Source organism: Hemicordylus capensis, chromosome 1 (genome assembly GCF_027244095.1).
Source record: "Hemicordylus capensis ecotype Gifberg chromosome 1, rHemCap1.1.pri, whole genome shotgun sequence".
Classification (NCBI taxonomy): Eukaryota; Metazoa; Chordata; class Lepidosauria; order Squamata; family Cordylidae; genus Hemicordylus; species Hemicordylus capensis.
The window spans coordinates 139646335-139670086 of record NC_069657.1 but is presented as its reverse complement, the minus strand read 5'-3'; the positions used below and the strand labels follow the sequence as shown (position 1 = coordinate 139670086).

The 23752-nt window shown below is 42.6% G+C and overlaps 1 protein-coding gene across 2 annotated transcripts in view; it reads right to left on the bottom strand.

The window, feature by feature from the left end:
• Positions 1 to 22381, bottom strand: part of LOC128350825 (acyl-CoA (8-3)-desaturase-like) — a 32235-nt gene extending 9854 nt beyond the window's left edge. For both annotated transcript variants that reach the window (XM_053309634.1, XM_053309708.1), the window contains exons 1-7: positions 22042 to 22381; positions 13630 to 13740; positions 8303 to 8500; positions 5490 to 5591; positions 4023 to 4151; positions 1746 to 1806; positions 734 to 810 (exon numbers count right to left, since the gene is read on the bottom strand). In XM_053309634.1, coding sequence (XP_053165609.1) covers positions 734 to 810; positions 1746 to 1806; positions 4023 to 4151; positions 5490 to 5591; positions 8303 to 8500; positions 13630 to 13740; positions 22042 to 22356 — 993 coding nt within the window. In that variant the 5' untranslated portion in view covers positions 22357 to 22381. The remainder of the gene's footprint in view (positions 1 to 733; positions 811 to 1745; positions 1807 to 4022; positions 4152 to 5489; positions 5592 to 8302; positions 8501 to 13629; positions 13741 to 22041) is intronic.
• Positions 22382 to 23752: the final 1371 nt, after the last annotated feature.

The window sequence follows — 23752 nt, the reverse complement described above, 5'->3', positions numbered from 1 at the left end:
AATTTGAATTTATTTAGGTCACAAAATTAAGCTTTTCTTGGCACGGAATCTGGGCTACCAAAGGACAGATTATTTTATTTTATTTTCGAAGGCACAGAACTCTCATGAAAGAAATACTTTGCAACATAACCAAGATCAATATAAATTCAAAATTAGTTGGCATTTCAGAGAGAGAGAGACACAATTCCTTCCGTCGTTTTACCAACTGACTGAAGGATTTTTCTGCTGTATGAGTTTTGGTTCTTCTGCAGTTTCAAAATGTAAAATGTTTGTATTCATTTTTTATGTAACCTGCCTTGAGACTACTTTGGGAGGGCTTAAAAGCAGGATATAAATGAAAGTAAAGCAAAAGATATTTTCCTTATCTTCTTTAAGGAAAATTTGCAAACATTTGTGCAAGCCTCTCAGAACCTTTGAGATGGAGCCAGATATACACAGAATGAATTAGTGAATATACTAATACTTTCTAAGTACACACCAAAAGCTCTGACCATCAAACTGAAACTGAAAAGAGTGTGTTGTCCAAATTCAACATAGCTATCACAGTGACATTTTAATTTTGCCATATGAAACTTTTGTGAAATGGGAGCAGTTGCTCCTGAAAAACCTCAAACCATCTTTTTGGGCAAATCCAAAGTGCAACTTTGCTCTCATGGTAGAACAGTTAGCCATTCTAGAGTGGAGATGAGATCTCCTATGGTTTCATCAGCAGCCCCAGCAATGCAATACTTACCACCCAGTATTTTCTCTTGAAAACCATGTAGAAGGCGTGAATTTGGAAGTAAATCGGAAACAGCAGTGGGGGTAAAGCTAGTGGAGCCCAGAAAAGAAACAGAGACATATTCAGCCATTGCATCAAAACACAACTTATATAAAATAAACTAGACAAGCAGGTGAGATTAGTGAGACTTGTGAAAAATCTGGTGGGCTACTGAATATACAGGGTTGAAGCTCTCATCATATTTAAGGGAATAGAGCATAGGGAGCAAAAAGGCAACTTTTAAAAGTGGCGATTTTCTTTATTGAGCAGGGGGAGAGAAACTGGCCCTGTCCAACCCCAGCACAGCATCCCTCCAGTGGTAGTGGTGGTGACTATTTTATGTTTCTTTTTAGACTGTGAGCCTTTAGGGGACAAGGATCCATCTTTATTTATTTATTTTTATTTCTCTACGTAAACCGCTTTGGGAACTTTTGTTGAAAGTGGTGTATAAACATTCGTAGTAGTAGTATTCTTAGTAGTCTACAGATTTCACCTCAGTTCCAAGAACTAGACTGTGAGAAGAACTCATCGTGCTGATCAGGCATTGTCATTCAATAAGCTTTGCTTTTTGCTTTGGCACCAGGTCTCTTTCCCAGCCCCTTAAGGCACAACTGTACCTTAAAAGAGGTTTTCTGAGAGCAGAACTACAAGAAGTTCCATGCAAAGCACCCAAATGCCCATCAGAAAAGCCTTGATTATCCAGCAGTAGTATAAGATGCTTAGAGCAGCATCCTGGAGTGGACCAGGCAAGTGGACACAGCTGTACACTTCTGCTCTACCTGCCATTCCACTGCTTGAAATTCCTATTGTCCCCTGCCATACAGTGCTTACTACTGAAGCATTGCACCACGGCTGGATAATCCGCTGGATAACTGTAGCATCACCACAAGCCCCTGCTGGCTGCATTATGGCCAACTGAAACTACGCTAGGAATTCACCCTGAGATACATGAGTCCAATTACCCACAAGAAGTTGGACTACTCACTGAAGGAGAAATACCGATGCTGGTGGTTGTAAGGCATGTACTTGATCTTCTTTAGCCCAAGCTGTGAAAGGAAAGCAGAGTCCAAGAAGAATGGTTATAGAAGCAGATCCAGCAGACTTGTTGTCTGTGATAACTTTGGAGAAAACAGTTCCCTTTTCCACACCCATTTCTAAGAAGAAACCAAGAACAGAAATCAAGGCCTTCTGCTTCTCAGAAGTGAAACTGCACTATAGTCCCTTGAGAACAAGAGTAACAAATGAGCAAACATGAAAGGAAGCTTCATTTCCTTAAATGACCTTGGTGACATATTTAGGACATACTGGATACCCTGCTGTTGATACATGAACTATGAAGTAGCTTATTGGGTCTACCAAACATGCAGCCTAATCAGAGGCGTATCTAGGGAAAATAGCGCCTAGGGCAAGCACTGAAATTGCACCCCCTGTCCAAACATCTGACACCCATCTTTTAGATAACTTTACCATAATATCAGCTGAAAAATACAAGTCAAGCTCGTTAATCTTTTAATCTTTCAAAAACTATTCAGCAGTGGACGTAGCCAGACCAAAAAATGCTGGAAAACTACACATTTCAGTATGCTGGGGCTCATGAAATACCCAAATACTATGTGGAGGTGTACTTGGAAAACTAAACAGAAGTGCCTGTCTAATTCTCTACTATGCATTGTAGCATCACTATTACATAAGTTTTAAAATTAAATGGAGAATTGGACTTTTCCCAGATACTCTGAAGATAATTAAAGGCTATGCAGAGTAAACTGTCACTGCTTAGAATATATTCTAGTATTTCAGAAAGACAATTAAAATGAGAGAAAGAGAGCAAGAAACTCCCAGTGGGCCTTAATACTAAGGATTTCACACTCATTCAAAGACAAACTCACCATTAATAGCCATATTATTAAGACATCACATTTAATTCACTTATCACAAGAAGGAAAGTAAAAGCAAATGAATACAATCCTAGCTCATAAGTTTCAGCTCAGTATTCACAAGCCCTGGTTCTCTGTACATAGTGCCAGTCTGAATATGTGTACAGTGTCTTATATCATATTAATTTTTTTTTAAAAAAACTTTTTACCTGTAGCCCCTTCAGGGGGCTTTCTAAAGGCCATGGGGGCATGGGGGGCTGCAAAGGTTTACCCTCCCCCCGCTGGCCTCTAGGGCCTCACAGGGACAATTTGAGCATGTGCGGTGGCCATTTTTAAAAATAATCTTTTTTAAAAAAAATGGCTGCTGAAAACAAAATGGCCACCATGCATGCTCAAATGGCCTCTGCAAGGCCTGGCATGGCCTAGGGCCTCACAGAGGTCATTTGAGCATGCGCGGTGGCCATTTTGCTTTTGGCAGCCTTTAAAAATAATAATTATTATTATACAAAATGGCGCCCCCCCTTCAAGTGGCACCCGGTGCATGTGCCCTGCCTGCCCTACCCTAGATACACCCCTGAGCCTAATGGATTTAGTTGAAGGATCTTTGCACTTACACACACACACTGGCAGAGCTGTTGAGTTTTGAAATGAGAGATGGGGCATTATTGTTCACCTCAATACTCCAGGATATATTTCAGCAGGAAAGTTTGTTTTTTCCTATTCTGGCACAGACAAGTGAGTCCTGTTTAGAAAGTAAAAGTAAAACCAGGACTGGAGGTGATTCCTAGAATCTAGAGAGCAAGAGGCTGTTGGTTTGAATCCCCACTGTTGTGTTTCCCAGAATATGGGAAACTCCTTTATCAAGCAGCAGTGATATAGGAAGGTGCTGAAAGGCATCATCTCACACTGCACGGGAGAAGGCACTGGTAAACCACTCCTGAATTCTACCAAGAAAACCACATGGCTCTGTGGTTGCCAGGAGTCAACACTGACTCGAGGGCACAACCTTTCCTTTTACTTTTTAGTAGCATTATAGCTACATGGGTACAGAGACCGATATGAGAAGAAGTTCCCTAGTTGCAGAGAGAACTAAAAAGCTGTGCAGGAAAAAGTGACACATTGCACCCACTTCTGGACTTGAATGAAAAGTGTTAGAGACTGGAAGAAAATGGCACACACTCCAGAATCTGCTGCCTATGGCTATGGCTCCATGTTGCTTCAGTGTGCCCTAAAGTGGCACACTATCCAGTTTACAATTAAAGCATGCATCTACTGTAATGTGGTTAACATTTGTGCAGACACAGCTGAAGAAGCTTTGAAAAGTAACAGTGGCAAATATGAATCACTCATTGCAATGATGGGCATGTGAGCTGAAGCATAACACTCACCTCCACAGAGAGGGCCTTTCCCAGAGCAAACATGTAAGGATGAATATCTATATCTGGGTCTTTGGAAAAGCAGTTGGGTTTTGCATGGTGTTGAGAGTGCATACGAGTCCACCAGTTGGCAGATGCCCCCTGTTAAAAGTTTAGAGAAGTCAAGGTACACAATATAACCCCCCCCCCAAAAGAAAAAAACAGGTCAAGGGCATATCTACACCACAAATTGGTTTAACAGTTATTTTCTCTTCCCAAGGAACCCTGGAAACTAGTTCTGTTGGGTTTTTCTGTCTCCATTAGAAACTTGTTCTGTTTCCATTAGAATAACTAGAGATATCTAATGGAGAATTCTCAGCACCTGTTAGGACCTGTCAGGACCCTCAGACTGTTTCACCCATTGCAACCCACAAGTGACATAGTCCAAACCATCCCTGGGCCTAACAGGGATTCTGGGAAATTGTGTGAGCTGGAAACAAAAAGCTCGACTATGGACCTTGCTGTTAATATCTCTATGAGTGCCTAATTGCCTCTGGCAATTTTCTCATCCTTGATATGTTTATTGCCCTTGCTGGCTTCCTAGCTCCTCAGAATCCACTCCCCCCCAAACTTCTCCCCCTCAACTGCTCAAAGATCATTCTGAAATGGACATGCCAGAGAGCTTTGGGAGCATCCCACCATAGCCTATGGAGCTGTGACTGAGCATAGACTGAGGTAGCAAAAGTGAATTTTATCAATTTGTAACATGTTCAAAGAAGTAAAACTGTCCCAAAAGGGAGCAACTGGAAGTATCAGGGGAGATGAGACAACCTCCGGGTTGACATTGAGAGGGAGTGTTAGTCTCCTTGCTTTTTGCCAAGCCATGGGCTTCTGAGAATGCCCAGCCCCTTACTTCGGAACTACATATTCAAACTTTGACCAAGCTGACAGATGCCGCCTGCCTCTGGTATGCTTGAAATGAACTCTGCCTTAATCTATCCTCATTCCTCCCCCGCCCCATCCTATCTAGTAAAAAGAGTCCCTCCCTCATCCTAGTTCCAGGTAGCTAGACTTGTTTGCCCTTCATAATTGCCTTTTATATATCCCAACCCCCCCCCCCCCCCGCTTTTCTTCTGAATCAAAGCTTAAAGGGACTTGGTGTGTGTGGCTTGCATTTCTCTTCACAACAATTTGTCTCTCTCCAAAAAATAAGGAAGCCAAGTAAGGCTGCGGCAGACTCCTGGTGCTTGTGCTGGGCATGCTGAAGAACATGCGCAGACTGTCCTAGGAGGCCTGGAGCACAACACACCTTCGCCAGGCCACAATTCCCAGGAGTCCTTGGAGGAAGCCACAACAATTAAACTGGTATAAAGCCAACATGCTTGTAGCAATTAGTTTCCCCACATATCTGCAAAGAACGATAACACTCTGAATTTGCTTTGTGTATTATGTTCATTATGAGGGTTAGAAATTTGAACTACCATATTGTACATTACTTACCATAACATGGCACATCACAAATTTGTGAAGCAGATGGTTCCACTTAGTCTTCTGGAAGACAGAAAGATGTCCCAAATCATGCTGGAACCATGCAGCCTGGATCTGGAAGACAAAGAAGATTGCTGAGAACATTAGCTTAGGCAATGGACTAGCCAATGTTTGAATAGCTTCTATGGTCATTTCTGCATCTCTCAACTCAAATGAAGCCACAGTGCCACTGCATGACATAGCCCTGTACTGCTCTGTGTTGCTTCTGAGATGTGGATAAGTCTAGACATGAATTTCTGGGAAATATCTATTCTTCCTTTATCATTCACTGGTTAACTTATGAGCACAAAGCCTACAGAGAGGGACTGAAGTCTTTTTTAATAAGAACAAGAACTCTGCTGAGCCAAAGACCAATCTAGTTATAGGAACATAAACATGACTCTGCGGGATCAGGCCCAAGGTCCATCCAGTCCAGCATCCTGTTTCCCACAGTGGCCCACCACATGCCTCTGGGAAGCCCACAGGCAAGAGGTGAGGGTGTGCCCTCTCTCCTGCTCTTGCTCCCCTGCACAGTGGCGGAGCCTGACCGCCAGCAGCCCATGTGCGGCCATGACGGTGGCCCTGCCGCCCCCACCCCCTGCGTCTGATGTCAGACGCGGGGGTGTGGTCTGACTCCAGAACGGAACCACAGCTCTGTTCGGGACTCCGTCAGTTGGTACTGGAGGAGGGAACAAGTCCCCGCACAGCCCCTTCAGGAGCTAGACTTGGGCTGGCACTGTGTTCACGGCGTGGCTTGGAGCTGCGAACATCAGGCCGTGCCGTGAATGCAGCACTGGCCATTTAACTCCTGAAGGGGCCACGTTGCCCCTTCGGGAGTTAGACTTTTGCTGGCGCTGCATTTGCAGCGCATCCAGGAGCAGCTCTTCCCTGCCGGCCGCACCGCGAATGCAGCAGCCCTTTAACTTCTGAACAGGGGCCACTCGGCCCACACTTGGGAGCTAAATCAGCATCCCTGTGTCTGGCGCCAGACACATGGGGCATGTCAGGGCCACAAAGCGCGGCCCCTGGTTGGGCACGGCCTGGGTTCTTTGAACCCGATTGCTCAATGGTAGCTCCGCCCCTGCCCCTGCAGCTGGTATTTAGAGGCATCTTGCCTCTTAGGGTGGATGTGGCCTATAGCCACCAGATTAATAGCTATTGATAGAGTGTCCTCCATGAATTTATTTAAACCCCTTTTAAAAACATCCAGGCTAATGGACATAATAACACCTTGTGGCATAAAATTCCATAGGTTAATTATGTATTGCATGAAAAAGTACTTCCTTTTGTCGATCCTAAATTTCCCAACCTTCAGTTTCATGGGATGACCACTAGTTCTAGTGTTAAGCGAGAGGGAGAACAATATCTCTCTATCCATTCTCTCCACACCACACATAATTTTATAGACCTCTATCATGTTTCCCCTCAGTCGTCTTTTTTTCTAAACTAAAAAGCCCCTGGTGTTCTAGCCTTGCCATGTAAGGAAGGTGCTCTAGGCCCCTGAGCAACCTGATTGCCCTCTTCTGTACCTTTCTCAGTTCTATAATGTCTTTCTTAAGATATGGTGACCAGAACTGTACACACTACTCAAAATGTGGCGGCACCATAGATTGGTACAGTATAAGGGCATTAAATATTAGCAGTTTTATTTTCAACTCCCTTCCTAATGATCCTTAGCATGGGATTTGCCTTTTTCACAGCTGCCACACACTGAGTCAACACTTTAAATGAATGGTCCACCACAACCCCAAGACCCCTCTCCTGGTCAGTTACCGACGACAGCTCAGACTCTGTCAGCTTATATGTAAAATCATGAGGGGTTTGCCCTAATACACATCACTTTACACTTGCTAACATTGAAAAACATCTTCCATTTTCTTGCCCACTCCCCAAGTGTGGAGAGATCCTTTTGGAGCTCCTCACAATCTGATTTGGATTTCAATGCCCTAAATGGTTTGCTGTCATCTGCAAATCTGGACACCTCACTGCTTACCCCGACTTCTAGATCATTTGTGAACAAGTTAAAGAGCACTGGTCCCAGTACTGATCCCACTTCCTACTTTCCTCCATTGTGAAAACTGTCCATTTATTCCTAACCTCTGTTTCCTGTCCTCCAAACAATTACCAATCCATCCATGAGTCCCCTCACCCCACTGCTAAGTTTTCTCAAGAGTCTTTGATGAAGAACAGCATCCTGAACCCCTAGTGGCCCACCAGATGCTTCTGAAAAGCACACAAGCTGGATATGAAGGCATGCTCCCTCTCCTTTTATAGCTCTGCTGCAACTGGTATTTTGAGGCATCCTGCCTCTGAACTTGAAGGATGTCTATAGCCACCCAGAGTAGGGATGTGCATGAAGCATTTCATGCATCCCCAGGGTGGCGGAGAACGGTAGCTTTAAAAGGAGGCATGCAGGTCTGTACCTGCTCCTCTGCCACCACCCACCCCACCACTGCACTGCGGTGCTCTCCACTCCCAAAAGCTGTTCTGTGTGGCTTTTTCCCTGTTCCCAGCAGTACACACACAGTGTTGGCATGCACATATCACCAACATATGCGCAGAGCAGGTACTGAACTCCATGCCTCCTTTTAAAGCTACAGCTCTCCACTATCCATTTCATAAGATGACCACTGGCCCATTAATACCTGGAGCAACAGCAATCCCAGTTGTAAAATATGAGACTGGATTCATCAAGATTAGAGTACTAAGCTAAGAAGGAACTGATTACCGGTTCTTGGAATAACAGACAAAGTCTTGGGCTATGTTCTGTGGCCATGCTAACTTACCTGGGATACTGTTAACAACATTACGGAGATGAGGTATGGCAGTAAAGATGCTCCAAAAAACAAGAGGGTGAGCCAGGAAGCAGCATCCAGTACCAGGACATGAAAAAGGAGTGACATGAAGAAGAAAGTGTTGGGTTTCAGGAGACCCATCTTCTCTACAGTGTCTCTCAACTCACGGAAGTCGTCAATAAGCATTTTCTATGAGGAAAAACAAGATTCCAGCTGACAGTTTTCTAGGAGGCAATGGAAACTATTGCTGTACTCAATGCTCTTTAAAGGTGAATGCCATCTACCCAGATGAGCTTGACCCTCTCTCTAATCAGCAGCCCCATTTAAAAAAAAATTGAGAGGAGGGACAGAAGGGGCAAAGTGCATTTCTGGGTGGGTGAGCGGTGTCATTTCTGAAACAGAAATGTGGGGATGGGAGGGGGGACTTCTTCTCTGTGGGAGTGCTTGCCCCCACCTTTTCTGGCGCTACCAGCATCTCTAATGCTTCTCAGTACTTCTTCTGTTGTATCCACCATCTCTGCTGCTACATCTATAAGCTTTGAGACACTTTAAAATGAAGGACATGGTACTGTCCTCCATGCCACTGCACTTAGATGAATGCACGTTTGGAAGAATCCCCCACTTCAAATTTCCCCACATGCAGAGAACCAATATATTAGGCACAAAACTGGACTTGATGTGTTTTCCTTCACACATTGGTTTTCCATGAGCAAAGCAATATTCAAAAGGACAACTCTACAACATGTATGTCCATGCATTTGAAGTGGCTCCTGGAGGCCTGTTTCAGTATGGCAAGGATAAAAAATGTGCTTTTTCTTCACTTATAATGATATAAGGAGCTATTTTATATAATGATATAAGGAGCTTTGCCCTGCTAACTGGACAAAGAGGCACCTTTTACCGTGGTGATTCTCTTTATTGATTGGGGGAGAGTAACTGGCCCTATCCACCCCCAGCACAGTACCTCCAGTGACTGTTGCTGGTGTCTAGCTTGTGTTTTTTTTTCAGAATGTGAGCCCTTTGGGGACAGGGAGCCATCTTCTTTATTTATTATTTCTCTGTGTAAACTGCCCTAAGCCATTTTTGGAAGGGCAGTATAGAAATCAATAATAATAATAATAATAATAATAATAATAATAATACCCCCAGTGAGGCACTACCTTGGCGTGGTTGTGGGGCTTGCGTGCTCTGAGGAAGGTGAGAGCTATGCCAGAGGTCCAACCATACTGGATAGGTCTCACCAGAGGAGCCAGATAAAGAGTGCCTCTCCCATCAACAATATGGTGAGACGTAACTTTAATAAATCTATACCGGATCGGTCGTCGCCCGGGTCAACAAGGACCGCGCCAGGTGCTATAGTCCCTGGACATCTGGTGGCAAGTGGGCAACAGGACTCAGGATCTTCAGTTGAGCAACCAGGGCTGAAGACAGCAAAGTTACTGGAAGAAACATCGCTTAACCAAAAAAAATATACAAAAAATGCTAACAAGGAAATAATGATCTGCTATTACAAGTCTAGTCCAACTAGAAGAGGTTATTTAAAAAGAATGTAGCAAATTTGGAAAGAGAAGCATCCAGACACAGAAATAACAAAACAAAGGCTAGCAGACCAGAGAAGATTCATAATAAGAAATAAAGTATTCACAGGAGTAGAGCTGGAAGAACTGCAAAGAGCAACACAGGCTCAAGACATGGAAGAAGAATTACCACCAACTGAAGCAGTTGCTCAGGCGCAGGTGGAGGTGGTGTTGGAAATCGAGGATGCCACTGTTGCTGAACTGTTTCAAAATCAAAACCAGGCACCCTCTCCTTTGCCTTCACCTCAAAAACCCAAATGCTGTTTAACAGAAAAGCAACAAGAACTAAAGCAAAAAATAACTGAGCACATGAACCAAACAACCACCAGGGTTCGACTTCCAGCTCTAAAAACAGTTGCCAAAAAACAACTTGCTCAGGCATTAAAAGTTGTCAATGCTGCACTTGCAGAGATAACAACCAAGAATTTGCAAGAAACAAACCAACTAATGTACAGTGCAGCAACAATAACAACACAAGAGCTCGGATATAAGATCAATGGACCTGTAAAAAAAGAAAGTAGTACATCACCTAAATGGAAGATTAGATTAGAAAATAAAATCTCCAGGCTTAGATCAGATGCTAGTAAATTGAAAGATATGAAAGACAAGAAGCTGAAGAATGAAAACACCAAACAGTATCTGATCCAAAAATACCACCTAGATTCAAGGAAAATTAGAGAAGTCCTGGAAATAATAAAGCAGCAAATAACAGAACTGTCAAAGAAGATTAGCAGATATGAAGCCAGAACTACACAATACGGGCAGAATCTCCAATTCCAGTTGAATCAGAGACGTTTCTACCAAAGCATAGAAGGAGAAACTGCAAGAAACCTAGAAACACCAAATCAAGAAGAAAGAGTGCAATTCTGGGGGAAATTATGGGACAATCCAATAGATTATAATAAAAAAGCAGGCTGGATGAAAGAGGTCAAAAAATGTAACCAACAAATGCAAGATCTAATAATAACACCAGAATTAATAAGTGAAAGAGCAAAGAAAATTAAAAATTGGACTGCGCCAGGTGACGATGAACTGCATGGCTTTTGGCTTAAACACCTAACAAGCCTTCATAAACAACTATCAAAACAGTTCAATCACATTATGAAAGGCGGTGATATTGAACAATGGCTAACAACTGGGAAAACTCATCTCATCATGAAAGACCCAGCAAAAGGTGCACTTCCAAGTAATTATAGACCGATAACCTGCCTGCCAACCATGTTCAAATTATTAACTGGAATAATAGCAGATGAAGTCATGCAACACTTATTAACTAACAAACAGCTCCCAGTTGAACAGAAAGGAAATTGCCCGAACACCAGAGGCACAAAAGACCAGCTGCTGATTGACAAAATGATTTTAGAAAATTGCAAGAGAAGAAAAACCAATCTAAGTGTTGCATGGATTGACTACAAGAAAGCCTTCGATTCATTGCCTCACACATGGATACTAAAATGTTTAGAAACAACTGGTGTCAGCAAAAAACATTCAGATATTTATAAAAAAAGCAATGAGCATGTGGAGTACACAGTTAACAATCAATGGTGAGACACTTGGACAGGTTAGCATTAGAAGAGGCATTTTCCAAGGGGACTCACTCTCCCCTCTGTTGTTTGTAATCGCCATGACCCCACTTTCACAAATACTCAACAAAACAGGCCTCGGATACCAAACATCTAAAACATCAAGTCAAATCAACCATCTGCTGTACATGGACGATCTGAAGTTGTATGGAAAGTCCCAGCCAGAAACTGAATCACTGCTAAACACTGTCTGTATATTCAGTAGCGATATAGCAATGGAGTTTGGACTAGACAAGTGTGCTGCATTAATAATGAACAGAGGGAAAATAACAAAAACAGAAGGAATAGAACTGCCTAATGGAAGCAAGATCAAGAACTTGGAAGAGAAAGAACATTACAAATACTTGGGTATTCTCCAGGCTGATAACATCGCACACACTGAAGTAAAAAGAAAAATTGGAAGTGAATACATCAGGAGAGTTAGAAAAATCCTCAAGTCCAAACTCAATGGCGGGAACACCATACAAGCCATAAACACCTGGGCTATACCTGTTATCAGATACACTGCAGGAATAATAGACTGGACCCAGGCAGAGCTAGAGACGCTAGATCGTAAGACCAGGAAAATCATGACCAGCAATCATGCTCTGCAGCCCCGCAGTGATGTCGATAGGCTATACCTCCCTCGCAGCTCTGGTGGAAGAGGAATGCTGCAAGTCCATCAAACAGTAGAGGAGGAGAAAAGAGGCCTTGAAGAATATATCAAGGACAGTGAAGAAGATGCACTTAAAATGGTCAATAATGCGAAACTATTCAACACCAACGAAACAAAGCAGGCCTACAAGAAAGAACAAGTCAAGAACCGAGCAGAAAAATGGAGAAATAAGCCCCTGCATGGTCAATATTTGCACAATATACCTGGAAAATCAGACATCACCAAAACCTGGCAATGGCTTAAGAATGGCAACTTGAAGAAAGAAACAGAGGGTTTAACACTGGCTGCACATGAACAGGCACTAAGAACAAATGCAATAAGAGCAAAAGTCGAAAAATCCACAACAAACAGCAAGTGCCGCCTTTGTAAAGAAGCAGATGAAACCGTGGACCACCTAATCAGCTGTTGTAAAAAGATCGCACAGACTGACTACAAACAAAGGCATGACAAGGTAGCAGGGATGATACACTGGAACATCTGCAAAAAATACAAGCTACCTGTAGCCAAGAATTGGTGGGACCATAAAATTGAAAAAGCTGAAGAAAATGAAGATGTAAAAATATTATGGGAGTTCCAACTACAAACAGATAAACATCTGCCACACAATACACCAGATATAACTGTAGTCAAGAAGAAAGAAAAACAAGTCAAAATAATCAACATAGCAATACCAGGGGATAGCAGAATAGACGAAAAAGAAATAGAAAAAATCACAAAATACAAAAACCTACAAATTGAAATTGAAAGACTGTGGCAGAAAAAGACCAAAATAATCCCAGTGGTCATTGGCGCCCTGGGTGCAGTTCCAAAAGACCTTGAAGAGCACCTCAACACCATAGGGGCCACAGAAATCACCATCAGCCAATTACAAAAAGCAGCTTTACTGGGAACAGCCTATATTCTGCGACGATATCTATAACAATTGACAATAAAATTCAGCCATCCCAGGTCCTTGGGAAGGACTCGATGTCTGGATAAAACAAACCAGTCAATAACACCTGTCTGACTGTGTAAACAAGAGATAACAACAACAACAACAACAACAATAATAAATTATGAATAATTAATTAATATAATAATAATAACAACAACAACAACACTTTTGTATCGAGCAGCTCTCCGGGCCTCAGCCAAGGATCTAATCTGCTCTCTTAAACCCTTTTGTCTAGAGAACCAGAACTTGCAGATGAAAAGCTTGTGTCCTGTTACTGAGCTATAGTTCTTCCCATTAGCTATGGCCTCTTTTAGATCCCAATGTCTGACGTCACAGAACCCTGTAGCCATACTATACAACAGAATGTACTACTCAGAAGCCCAGAGTGGGATATTTGCTACACTAACAGGTACTCATGTGCACAACTATTTTTATAACCACAGTAATGTTAAGAACTGTATCAGACCCCTCAAATCATACCTCTCTCCAATAATAATAGAAGCGGGGTGGGGGGAGTATATCATTTTCTCTCTCACACATCCAACATCCAGTTTTTAGGACAGACTTACATTTTTGCTGGGTTCCAAACTTGGTTGATCTGGTGCCAACTCCCCAATCAGCAGTGAATTCAAAAACTTCTTCACCAATGACTTGTCGACATGAAAGGCTATAAAGGCATCCTGCAAGGTCATATGGGAAAAGCAGGGATGAGGGGAAAGAAAAGTCACACACCAGGGAATATTGTATTAGCAGTGTGTGTGTGGTGAGTTCCTGCTCTTTTCTGGCAATGTCAGCCTAACCTGCCAGAATGAGATAAGATATAGGAGTGAAATATTATGAAGGAACATAGAAAATCCCAGTTTCTTCTGTTTGATGCAACTGACAAGGATATTATTTTATTTGTTTGTTTGTTTGATTGATTGATTTCTATACTGCCCTTCCAAACCCTGTCCCCAAAGGGCTCACAATTTAAAAAGAAACACAAGATAGACACCAGCAACAGTCACTGGAAGTATTGTGCTGGGAGTGGATAGGGCCAGTTTCTCTCCCCCTGATAAATAAAGAGAATCACCACGTTAAAAGGTGCCTCTTTGCCAAGTTAGCAGGAGTTAATATTAGAGTCAGATACAGAAGACTGGCTGAACCAAGTGTTTATTCCATATAATCTTTCTTTAGGCGCTGTATGTTTATTGGCCCCACAACATAACCAGTGATAGGAATGAACACGTAGACTGAGGAAACAGGATCAAAGTGAGGCCTATCTACACATAGATATGCAATTTTGAACAGAGCCCATATGTCTACAAACGATACACATGTAGATTCTACACATTGCTTTGGATCAAAGTGTGGTGCGGGCCAGGTCCAGTAGGCATGATCTCATCTCCCTGTCCATTTGTTCATATCCCTGAATATAGCACATGAACAGAAAAAGCATGCAGGGGGCCCAGATTGTTTTGGGCCCATTGGGCTTGGCAGTTGGACAGTGGACAAGTTCAGAGAACACAGGAACTCTACAGGAAGTGAGTTTTTTAAAAAAGAGGTAACACAAGGGTATTCAATGAGGCATCCTTTCAAGAATGCATTAGTATGATTGATGCTGCTTTTTGTGAGTTTATCATAACACAAAAGGCCTATAAACACATGAGGTGAGGTCAGTTGTGTGGGTCCTTAGCATGAAATGGTCATTCATGGAAGGATCCATGTGGTTGGTCCCATTCACATGGTGGTTGTGACTCTTGAGGGACTGCACAACAGTAGCACCAGACCGGTGAACTCACAGAAATGTGATTCCCAGAGCACCTAGAGCAGGGTTCTCATCCTTGGGTCCCAGACGTTGTTGGACGACAAGTTATATCATCCTCAGTCCAAAGGCCATTGTGCCCTGTAGATCTTTGGTTCCCAACCAGGGTTCCTCCAGATGTTGCTGAACTACAATTCCCAGCATCCACAGCTATAATTTATGATGGCTAGGGGTGCTGGGAGTTGTAGTTCAGCAACATCTGGAGGGCCGCAGGTTGGGAACCACTGCTCTAGATGATGGGAGATGCAGCCCAACAACATCTGGGGACCCGCCGTTGAGAACCCCTGACCTCGAGATACTTGAGAAAGCAACAAATTAGGAATGTATCACTCTGGCACTGTCTACTCAAGAAAGCAAATGGAAAGAGACATGTAAACTTGGGGAAAGGGCTGGCTACAATGGTGGCTATCCAAGCTGTAGGATAGAGTAAAAGCTGAGGATAAAAGGCATTTTAATGCTAGCAATTATACAGGGCATGTACAGGACATATGTACAGATGGTCCTTGTTACCTGTAGTCCCAGCACCCATTTGTAGTTTCGCATATCCGTGGTTGTGTCATAGGGATCCATTTTCTTTGTGGGATGAAAATAGGATTATTTTTTGCCTATCTGCGGTTCTTGAGTGGCTGGAAATGACTTCTGGTGTCATTTCCTACCACCATTTTGTAGCACTGAGCCATTTTGTGGCCTTTTTCTGTAAACAAACAAACAAACAAGCACAAAACCCTAAAAAAAAAACAAAGAACAAAAATGGGAGGATTTGGAAGTTTTGGGGGCATTGCTGGAGAGCTGAAGAACTGGAGAGCAAGGTACTGTGCTTATTTTTGCTTCCCCCTACTTTTTCTTGTGATTTGCAGCACACTTCAGTGTACTTTTAGAAACCTAGCGCCCAATACCCATAGGGTTAATATCTCTTGATTCACGGTTTCGAGGAAATAGGTGGGAGTTACGAAACCCCCGTGAATAATGAGGGCCACCTGTATTGCTGAATTGCACTTTAGATTGTAGGGTGCAGCTGCCTTCCCATGTGCTTGAGAAGTTTCTCCCGATTTGCTAGTGTACAATTTAAAAAATATATTATTTTCAATCTAATGCTATTTAACATGTAAAAAAACTAAAAAGAAAACCCCATTTTTTTCTTTCAAAACTTTATCTTTGCTAAACAACAAAAATGCATTGAATCATATTCACTCACATTGCAAGTCTCAAGTCATCATTTTTATTACTTAGATTAAGTGGGATTTAAAAGAAATCACACAAACATTACTCTACAATTCAGCTTCCCCAAGCATTAAGAATAAGACTGATTTCAGACAAATTATATTTAAGCTCCTACTTTTGAAGAAATAATTATGTTTTATGAAAAAGCAACCTGGTCAATCATATCCTTGTGTCTTATTTTATCCGGGACAGATTTTACGGATGCCAATGTCATCATACAGGACATCCAATTATCAAGTACGGTGCTCCTTAGTCTGTTCTTAATTATGACTCGTTAGTTTGTTAAATGCATGCTCTGCTGAATAATATGAACAGCGAGAGTTACGAAGAGCTGACACAGAAAAGCAAAGAAAGGGGGAAGAATGAAATTGTGTTGTCAGCTGGAAATACTTTATGAAGCCATTTGCAATCCACACTTGCTCTCTCTCTCTCTCTGGCATCTTCAGTCACTATCTTCACAGTCAGTTTCACTTTACTCATTCAGATTATGTATTTGTTTCCTCTTGGTAAGGAGATCTGTCACATCAATGTTCTCCATTTGTAAGTACAAATCCATGGAATGCATTTTTGGTGACGTGTCTCACGGTTGTCTTCACAGCACCCACATCTATAACAACCTTAGTGCTTATTATATAGAACCTTAGTGCTTATTATCTGCCTGAAAATCTTCTGAATTCTTGTTCCTACAATGCTGATGTGACAGGAACAAGAACTCAGGACATTTTCAGGCAGATAATAAGCACTAAGTTTCTCTGAAGCACCAATCAGCTGCTTTCCTAGCCACAACAATGAAACCATGTGGAAAACTGAATATATGTAATTACTCTGAGTCAACTATATATCATTTGATTTATGCTGGCTGTATTGCTTGGTTGGTTTCTGCAATTTTAAAAAACTATGTGAAATAGTCTGTAAACTGCCAGAGGTGCACCTAGGCAATTTTGGAGCATGGGCTTAAAGGCCTTTGGAGGCCACCACGCCCCACGCCGACTGGAAGTTAAGCATCATACACACACACACACACCCTGTGACACACTCAGAATTTTTAACACCTGAGTTCTTGAGGGCACAAACAGCAACTGAACTCACAAGAATGTAAGAACACACAACATATTCCCATCCCACGTTTCTTTCCCCACTCCCCGCTTTGTCTCTAAAGAGGATTTGGGAGTCCCCAGGGGTGTGGAGGTCCTCAACTTGGGCCCAAAAGTCCAGGGGTAACAGGACCTCTGTCAACCGCACAATGCTCTTTCAAGAATCCAGTTCCCCATCCCTCCTGCTGTGCCCAGCCCTTAGATCTATGGAGCATACTGGGGTGCATTTGCCAGAATGCTCCAGAGTTCCTATATGGCAATAATTTTTTTTCATTGAAGTTAAGACTTTAAAGAAATCTTCCTTTCCAATATTTTTTCTCCTGTTCTAAGAGTTTTCCACCTCCACAAAAAAAATTGAGGAGTCACCCCTATGTCTGCACACCAACCTTAAGTGTTTGTTGCTTTCACAGTCCCACCACATATGCCTTGAACTTCCATTTTCTACACATTTATTTGCCATCACAAAAATTCACTTGAGATGCAACCTATGCTTAGTGGTTGCTTTTAGGAATTTTCAGTTTAGAACCATAGCACAGAATAAAGTTGGAAGGTACTTTGAGGGTCATGTATTCTAACATTCTACAACAGCAGAATTCCTTGGACTTGAAACATTTGATGACTCAGCCACCAAACAAGTTGGCACAGTTGAAGATACCTTATTAGAAAGAAAGAAAACAGTTCTTGCTAATTTTTTTAATTAATTAACTTAATTAAATAACGTTTTAGTACACTGCATCAAAGTAGAGGTGGAAGTAGGAGAGATATAATTTGAACAGCAATGCCTGTGATGTATAGTTTCTGGCTGGGGTTTAACGCCTGCAATGTAAAGCTTCTGGGGTTTAGATTTCTATCTGTAATTGACTGAGAGAAATAGCTTCCGTCTGACTCAGATTTTAAAAACAGGCTCCTCGCGCAAACTTCACTCTTGCTATATCCCCAAATTATTGTATTCTATCCCACTGGTTTATCTAGGGGTGTGTGTGTCTGTGTGAGTGTGTGATGCATTTGTTAAACCTGTAAACACACCATCCTCTCCCCCACCATGGACTGGTGCATACCCTTGCCTGTTAGCTGTCTCTTCACAAGTCTTTCTGTGAATTATAAATACCATAAATTATGTCAAGGAGAGTTTGCAGACACAAGGTAACTTGAAGTGACATGTGCTGACAAGTTGTGGGAAACTGTGAATCCCTGCTTTACCCACACAATTACCATAGTGTTGTAAGGGCAACATTGCTTGATGGGATAGGATAGTTATTGCCTCTCTTTCTATGCTCCCCATCGGTCTTTAGGCTTTTCCTTGCTATGTAGACAAACTGGATCAATAGCCTGTGGAGGTTGGGTATGTGAAGTCAGTGCATTTGAATGTCACCCAAAAAACTATGCGGGCTTGCTCTCACATGTTAATTCATTCACAGTATGAATGCAATTTAAAGGCTGTGTTCACACAATTACTACTTCTGTAGTATTCGCACTAAAGAAAGCTACCCCTAGACAATCCAAACACCTCATGACAGCATAAAGTGACAAATGATTGCTATGGGATTCAGCATAACTATCTCTTTCTTTCCAAAACCAAGTTCTTATAATTCTTGTGGAAGGTGCCCAGGATTGGCCTTTGGCAAGAGGAGAGAATGGAATCTCATAAGCAAGTGACAGCCACCAAGAATCATGGGCCCTGTCTTCAGCCACATAGAATGATGGTCCTCAGTGACTGGACTTGATGCATAGATGACACCACCAAGAAGGTGTCCTTGGGTACAATGTTCCCTCTAACAGGGATTCCCAGATGTTGTGGGCTATAATTCTCTGAATCCCCAGATGCAATGGCTTTTGCTTGGGGATTATGGGAGTTGTAGTCAACAACATCTGGGAATCCCTGTTAGAAGGAACACTGCTTGGGTATGTCTCAAACATAGTAATGGGCCTCAAGGGAAGAGAGAGTTAAAGTCCTTTTACAGGACTGCATGTAATCAATGGAATTTTAGGTTACTAAATCACCCATTGTCATGCCCTTCCCCGTACTGGAAGGCAAATACAGAAAGATCCTAACTGCAGAGAGACTTTGTCCCTGTGACACTGGGGAGGTAGGAACCACAGAACATGTACTCCAGAGTACATGCACATGTACTTTTGCCCTTTTTACAGAGACATTCGGGCCAAGCATATATCTCTGCTACTTCGCAAGTACCCTGGCAGCCCAAACCGTGTCTGTACCCTCTTGCTGCTTTCAGATGAAGACTTGGGCCTTCACAAATAACACTGCCAAGTTCTGCGTGGCAGCAAGTAGGACCTGTCAGATCATGACTGCCAGGCCATTCCCTTGCATCACCTCTGCATAGTTTTAAACCGCTATTTTATCTTTTTTAGATGCCTTATTATATATACCCTGCTTTAGCCACCGCTTTTTGCATCCTCTGTATATTTCACATTTTATATGTTCATCGTTTTTAATACAGCTGTTCAATAATCTCATAGATTCCCTCTAAGGATAGCAGCTTTATAGTATTATAATATAGCTTTATAATAGTAGAAAACAGTTATTTTATAGTAATATAGTTTTATGGTTCCATAATTTGTTTTTATTATCATATTACTTTGAATCATGCTTTACTGTTCTATCTTCTGCTAGTCTTAGACCGTAATAAAGATGATTTGGTTTGATTTGATTAGGTTGCTAAATTACAAACCTTTCCTCCACCAAAGAGGGCAAGGAGTAATTTGGGCAGCAGATTTCGTTTTTAAAACTACTCAATACAAATACTTATGAAAACTGCAGGTGGTAAGCAGCTTTTTAAAATGAGCCCCATTTGCTCTCATTTGGAGGGAAGGTCTCTTCTGATACAATGTCTGCTCCAATCCAGGCACATAGAATCTAAAAACGATACTTTGTGCTTAGGAATTATTGTTTTTATCCACATGCAAATTGATGCAAATTTAATCTATTAATAAAATGATCAATTGACTAATTTTCATAATTGATGAATATATCTCTAATTGGATAATAGTCTTATTTTTTAAAATTGTTTCTGCACCTATCACTTTCTAAAGTCTAGTAGGCACAGAGATGCACCAAGTGGAACCAGATAACAGTGCATACCCATCTTTGAGGTTTCTCACACTTTTATCACAGAGAAACAAAAATGCATAACTCATAAGTGCCTGACAAATATGAAAGAGAAAGTATTTCTAGCACTATCCCATTCTACTGTCTTGGGAAGTTTGATTGGCACAGCCTAGTGGGTACTCCAGAGGTCTGTGCATACAATGGGTCTATAACTATTCATATTATGATAGTAAACATTTCTTTTAAAAGCTATGCTTCCTTTTAATAAGACTTTTAATACAAGTATCTTTATCAGTTCTCGCATTCTGACTGATATAACCCAAGATGGTCAAGACAGCTTCAGCACACAGTATCATCTAGATTCTTTAAACTACACTTTTTTTAATGGGCTATGTGCTTTGCAGGAATTGGAGGACAACGTTGCTTATTCCTGGTTGTTGGGCTCATATCTCTTGTACCATGAATGAGACACAGTTGTTGTAGGTGTGATTGTTCCAAGATAGATCAGCAGAGCAATTATTATTATTATTACATTTATATCCCGCTCTTCCTCCAAGGAGCCCAGAGCGGTGTACTACATACTTAAGTTTCTCTTTCACAACAACCCTGTGAAGTAGGTTAGGCTGAGAGAGAAGTGACTGGCCCAGAGTCACCCAGCTAGTATTATGGCTGAATGGGGATTTGAACTCGGGTATCCCTGGTCCTAGTCCAGCACTCTAACCACTACACCACGCTGGCTCTCAATTGTGGAACAGCTAATCGAGACACTGGACAAAACTAATTGACTGTAACGGAAATGCATGTAAAAGAATCTCTTTGCTCCACCTCTGTCTTCAAGACATCTGTTCTGCTTCCCAATATTATGATCTTCAGGACAGGGACATTGTAAATGAGTAAAAGATCTGGGGGCCCAATCCACAGGTCCTAGCTCAGGCCCCCAGCCTCTCCCACATTTTGATAATTAAATAATTAAACCTTGTCACCTCTCTAAAGGAAACCAAGACTCTCTTCCAGTTTTTGAAGCCATCTATTACTAGGACATTATTATATCTGGGGCGTTTTGGCCAGGGCATTGCTAAGGCTGTATTAGGATGGGCTCCCTGGCACACAATATTTGCTTTATTTTCAAATTTTCCTCCCATTTGCAATAATTTACATCTTATGGTGACCTTGCAGCTACATGCATTTTTTTTAGTGGGGAGGCTTACTCCTCCTAGTGTATCATCCCTCAACTTTTTTTCTTCCTTTTTGCACTTGTTTGCTGCAGCACACTTTTTACAGACAGACATTTAGTGGGGCTAACAGTACTTTTTTGGGGGGGTAGGGGTGTGTGTGACCCCCTCCTGTCTCCTGGGCCATTGCCACCACGGCCTCCAAGCACCTTTCCTAAGCACATGGTGCTCCGAGCGGTGGTGTTGGGGGGGAGGCTCCATGGCAGAGGGGTCAGTGATGAGGAGTCAGTGCCTGGGTTGACACGTTTAATGGCATCCCAGATTATGCCCTCTTGCTGCTGCCACTTCTTCCTTCGTCCAAGCAAGTTTGTGGTGGTGGGGTGTGTGCGCACAGGGGGTGAGCAGGCAAGCGAGAGGTTCGGGTCCAGAGCACATTTGGAGCATGTGTGCCCAGTCACAGTGTTAGCCACGCAGATGCTTCTGGAATAAATTAGAGCCCAGATTCCCTAATCTAGAGTCACTTAACCCTTTCCCCATGGCTGCTGCGGCCAGCAGGCACAGGGACCTCCCAGACCATCATTTACCGCACCATCACCACTATCCATCCCGGCTTCCCTGCTCACCGTAGCATCTTCCCCTATGTGGCTGATCAGAATCCGGGCGCCTCCCGGGTGTCGCCTGTAAAACCGGCTGACGTCATACACTTTCCGATCGATCACCAGCCACATCTCTCGCTGCGGATCGTCTTTCTTGGTGCGGAGTTCGATTTCCTCCCAAGTAAAAAACCGCGTGGCAGAACCTGGCAGCCCGAAGGGAGTTTTCACAGGTTCCTGCTGCGGAGCCATCTCTGTCACCGAAGCTGCCGCCGCCGCCGCCGCCCCGACACCAGCCCGCGGCTCTGTCCTTTCAGCACCAAATGCTGCTGCCTTGACGAGCATTACAATTCATATCCCGCTGCTCATTCCTGGCCTCACCTCTCTAAATCGGATTGGCTGTCACTCTGGCCCGACACGCCCTCTTAGGTGTCTATTGGTCGGTGGACTGTCGCGATCCATGAATGGGTCCCTGCGGTTGTGATGTCCTGGTCCGTGCGGTTTGAAGATAAGACTCCCACCCACCTACTCTTCCTTCTAGCAAAAGGAGCCACGAGTCTTGCGACACCTTAAAAGCTAACAACGATAACAAAAATATCACTTATACTATAATTAATGCGATAGTTGTTAAGGTGCCATAGTCTCTTCTTGCTTTTGCGAACACAGACGAAGACCCCTCTGGAAATGATCCCCTTTCCTGTAGCTGACTAATTGTCCCAGCTAAACTCACAACCCTGACTTAAAATGCTTCTGTTATCTTTCCTTAGGGGGCGGTGGAGGAGCTGAAAACTCCGTAAAAGGAAGGGAAGGAAGAGAAAATAAGAGAAGGGAAGGAAGACTAATTACTTGTTACTCATGCTCGCTTAGATTACTGCAATGCCTTGTAGGTGAGGCTGCTTTTGAAAACGGTCTGAAAACTGCGACTGGTACAGAAGTGGGCTGCAAGAGGATTGTTAACGGACTGGACGTTTTGGATCCAGACGCGAATGGACGTTTTGGACGTTTTGGACTGGACGTTTTTGTTTCCAGGCCCCCGTTCAAAGTGATGGTTTTAAAGCCCTAAATGGCTTGGTTACCTAAATGGTTACTTGAGAGAGCGCCTTGCCCATATGTCCCTACTTGTACCATAAGATCTTCTTTGGAGGCCCTCCTCTGGATGCCCCTGCCAAACGAGGTGAGGCAGGTGGCTATCAGCGAGAAGGCATTTTCGGTGGTTGCACTGCATTTATAGAACAGCCTCCCTAGTGAGGTTAGCCTGACTTTATCACTTTGCTATTTTAAACACCAGGCAAAGACCTTTTTGTTCACCTAGGCCTTTTACATTTGGGGTTTCAGATTTGATCTGCTTTTAAACTAATTTTAAAATGAGTTATTAAGCTGCTTTGTATTGTATTTTCTTGTCCCCATTTTTTTGTCTGTTAGGATTTAATGAGTTATGTGTTTTTATTGTAGGTTTTAATCTTCTGTTGTGCTCTGCCCAATGAAAATTTGTTATGGGGCAGCTAACAAATAAAGTTGATTAATTATTAATTAATTAATTACTACTACTACTAATGCATAGTTAACCCCAACCACATTTCACATGGTGGCAAGGCTGCCAGAAGAAATGATTGGAAAGGGGAGGGAAATTTGAAAATAAGGCTAATTTCCTCCATAAGGGGAGGAGGGGAAGGTGGAAACCAATGACTCATAGCTTTGCCTGCTTAACACTAACTCTGACAGAAAAAACGGGGGAGGGTAT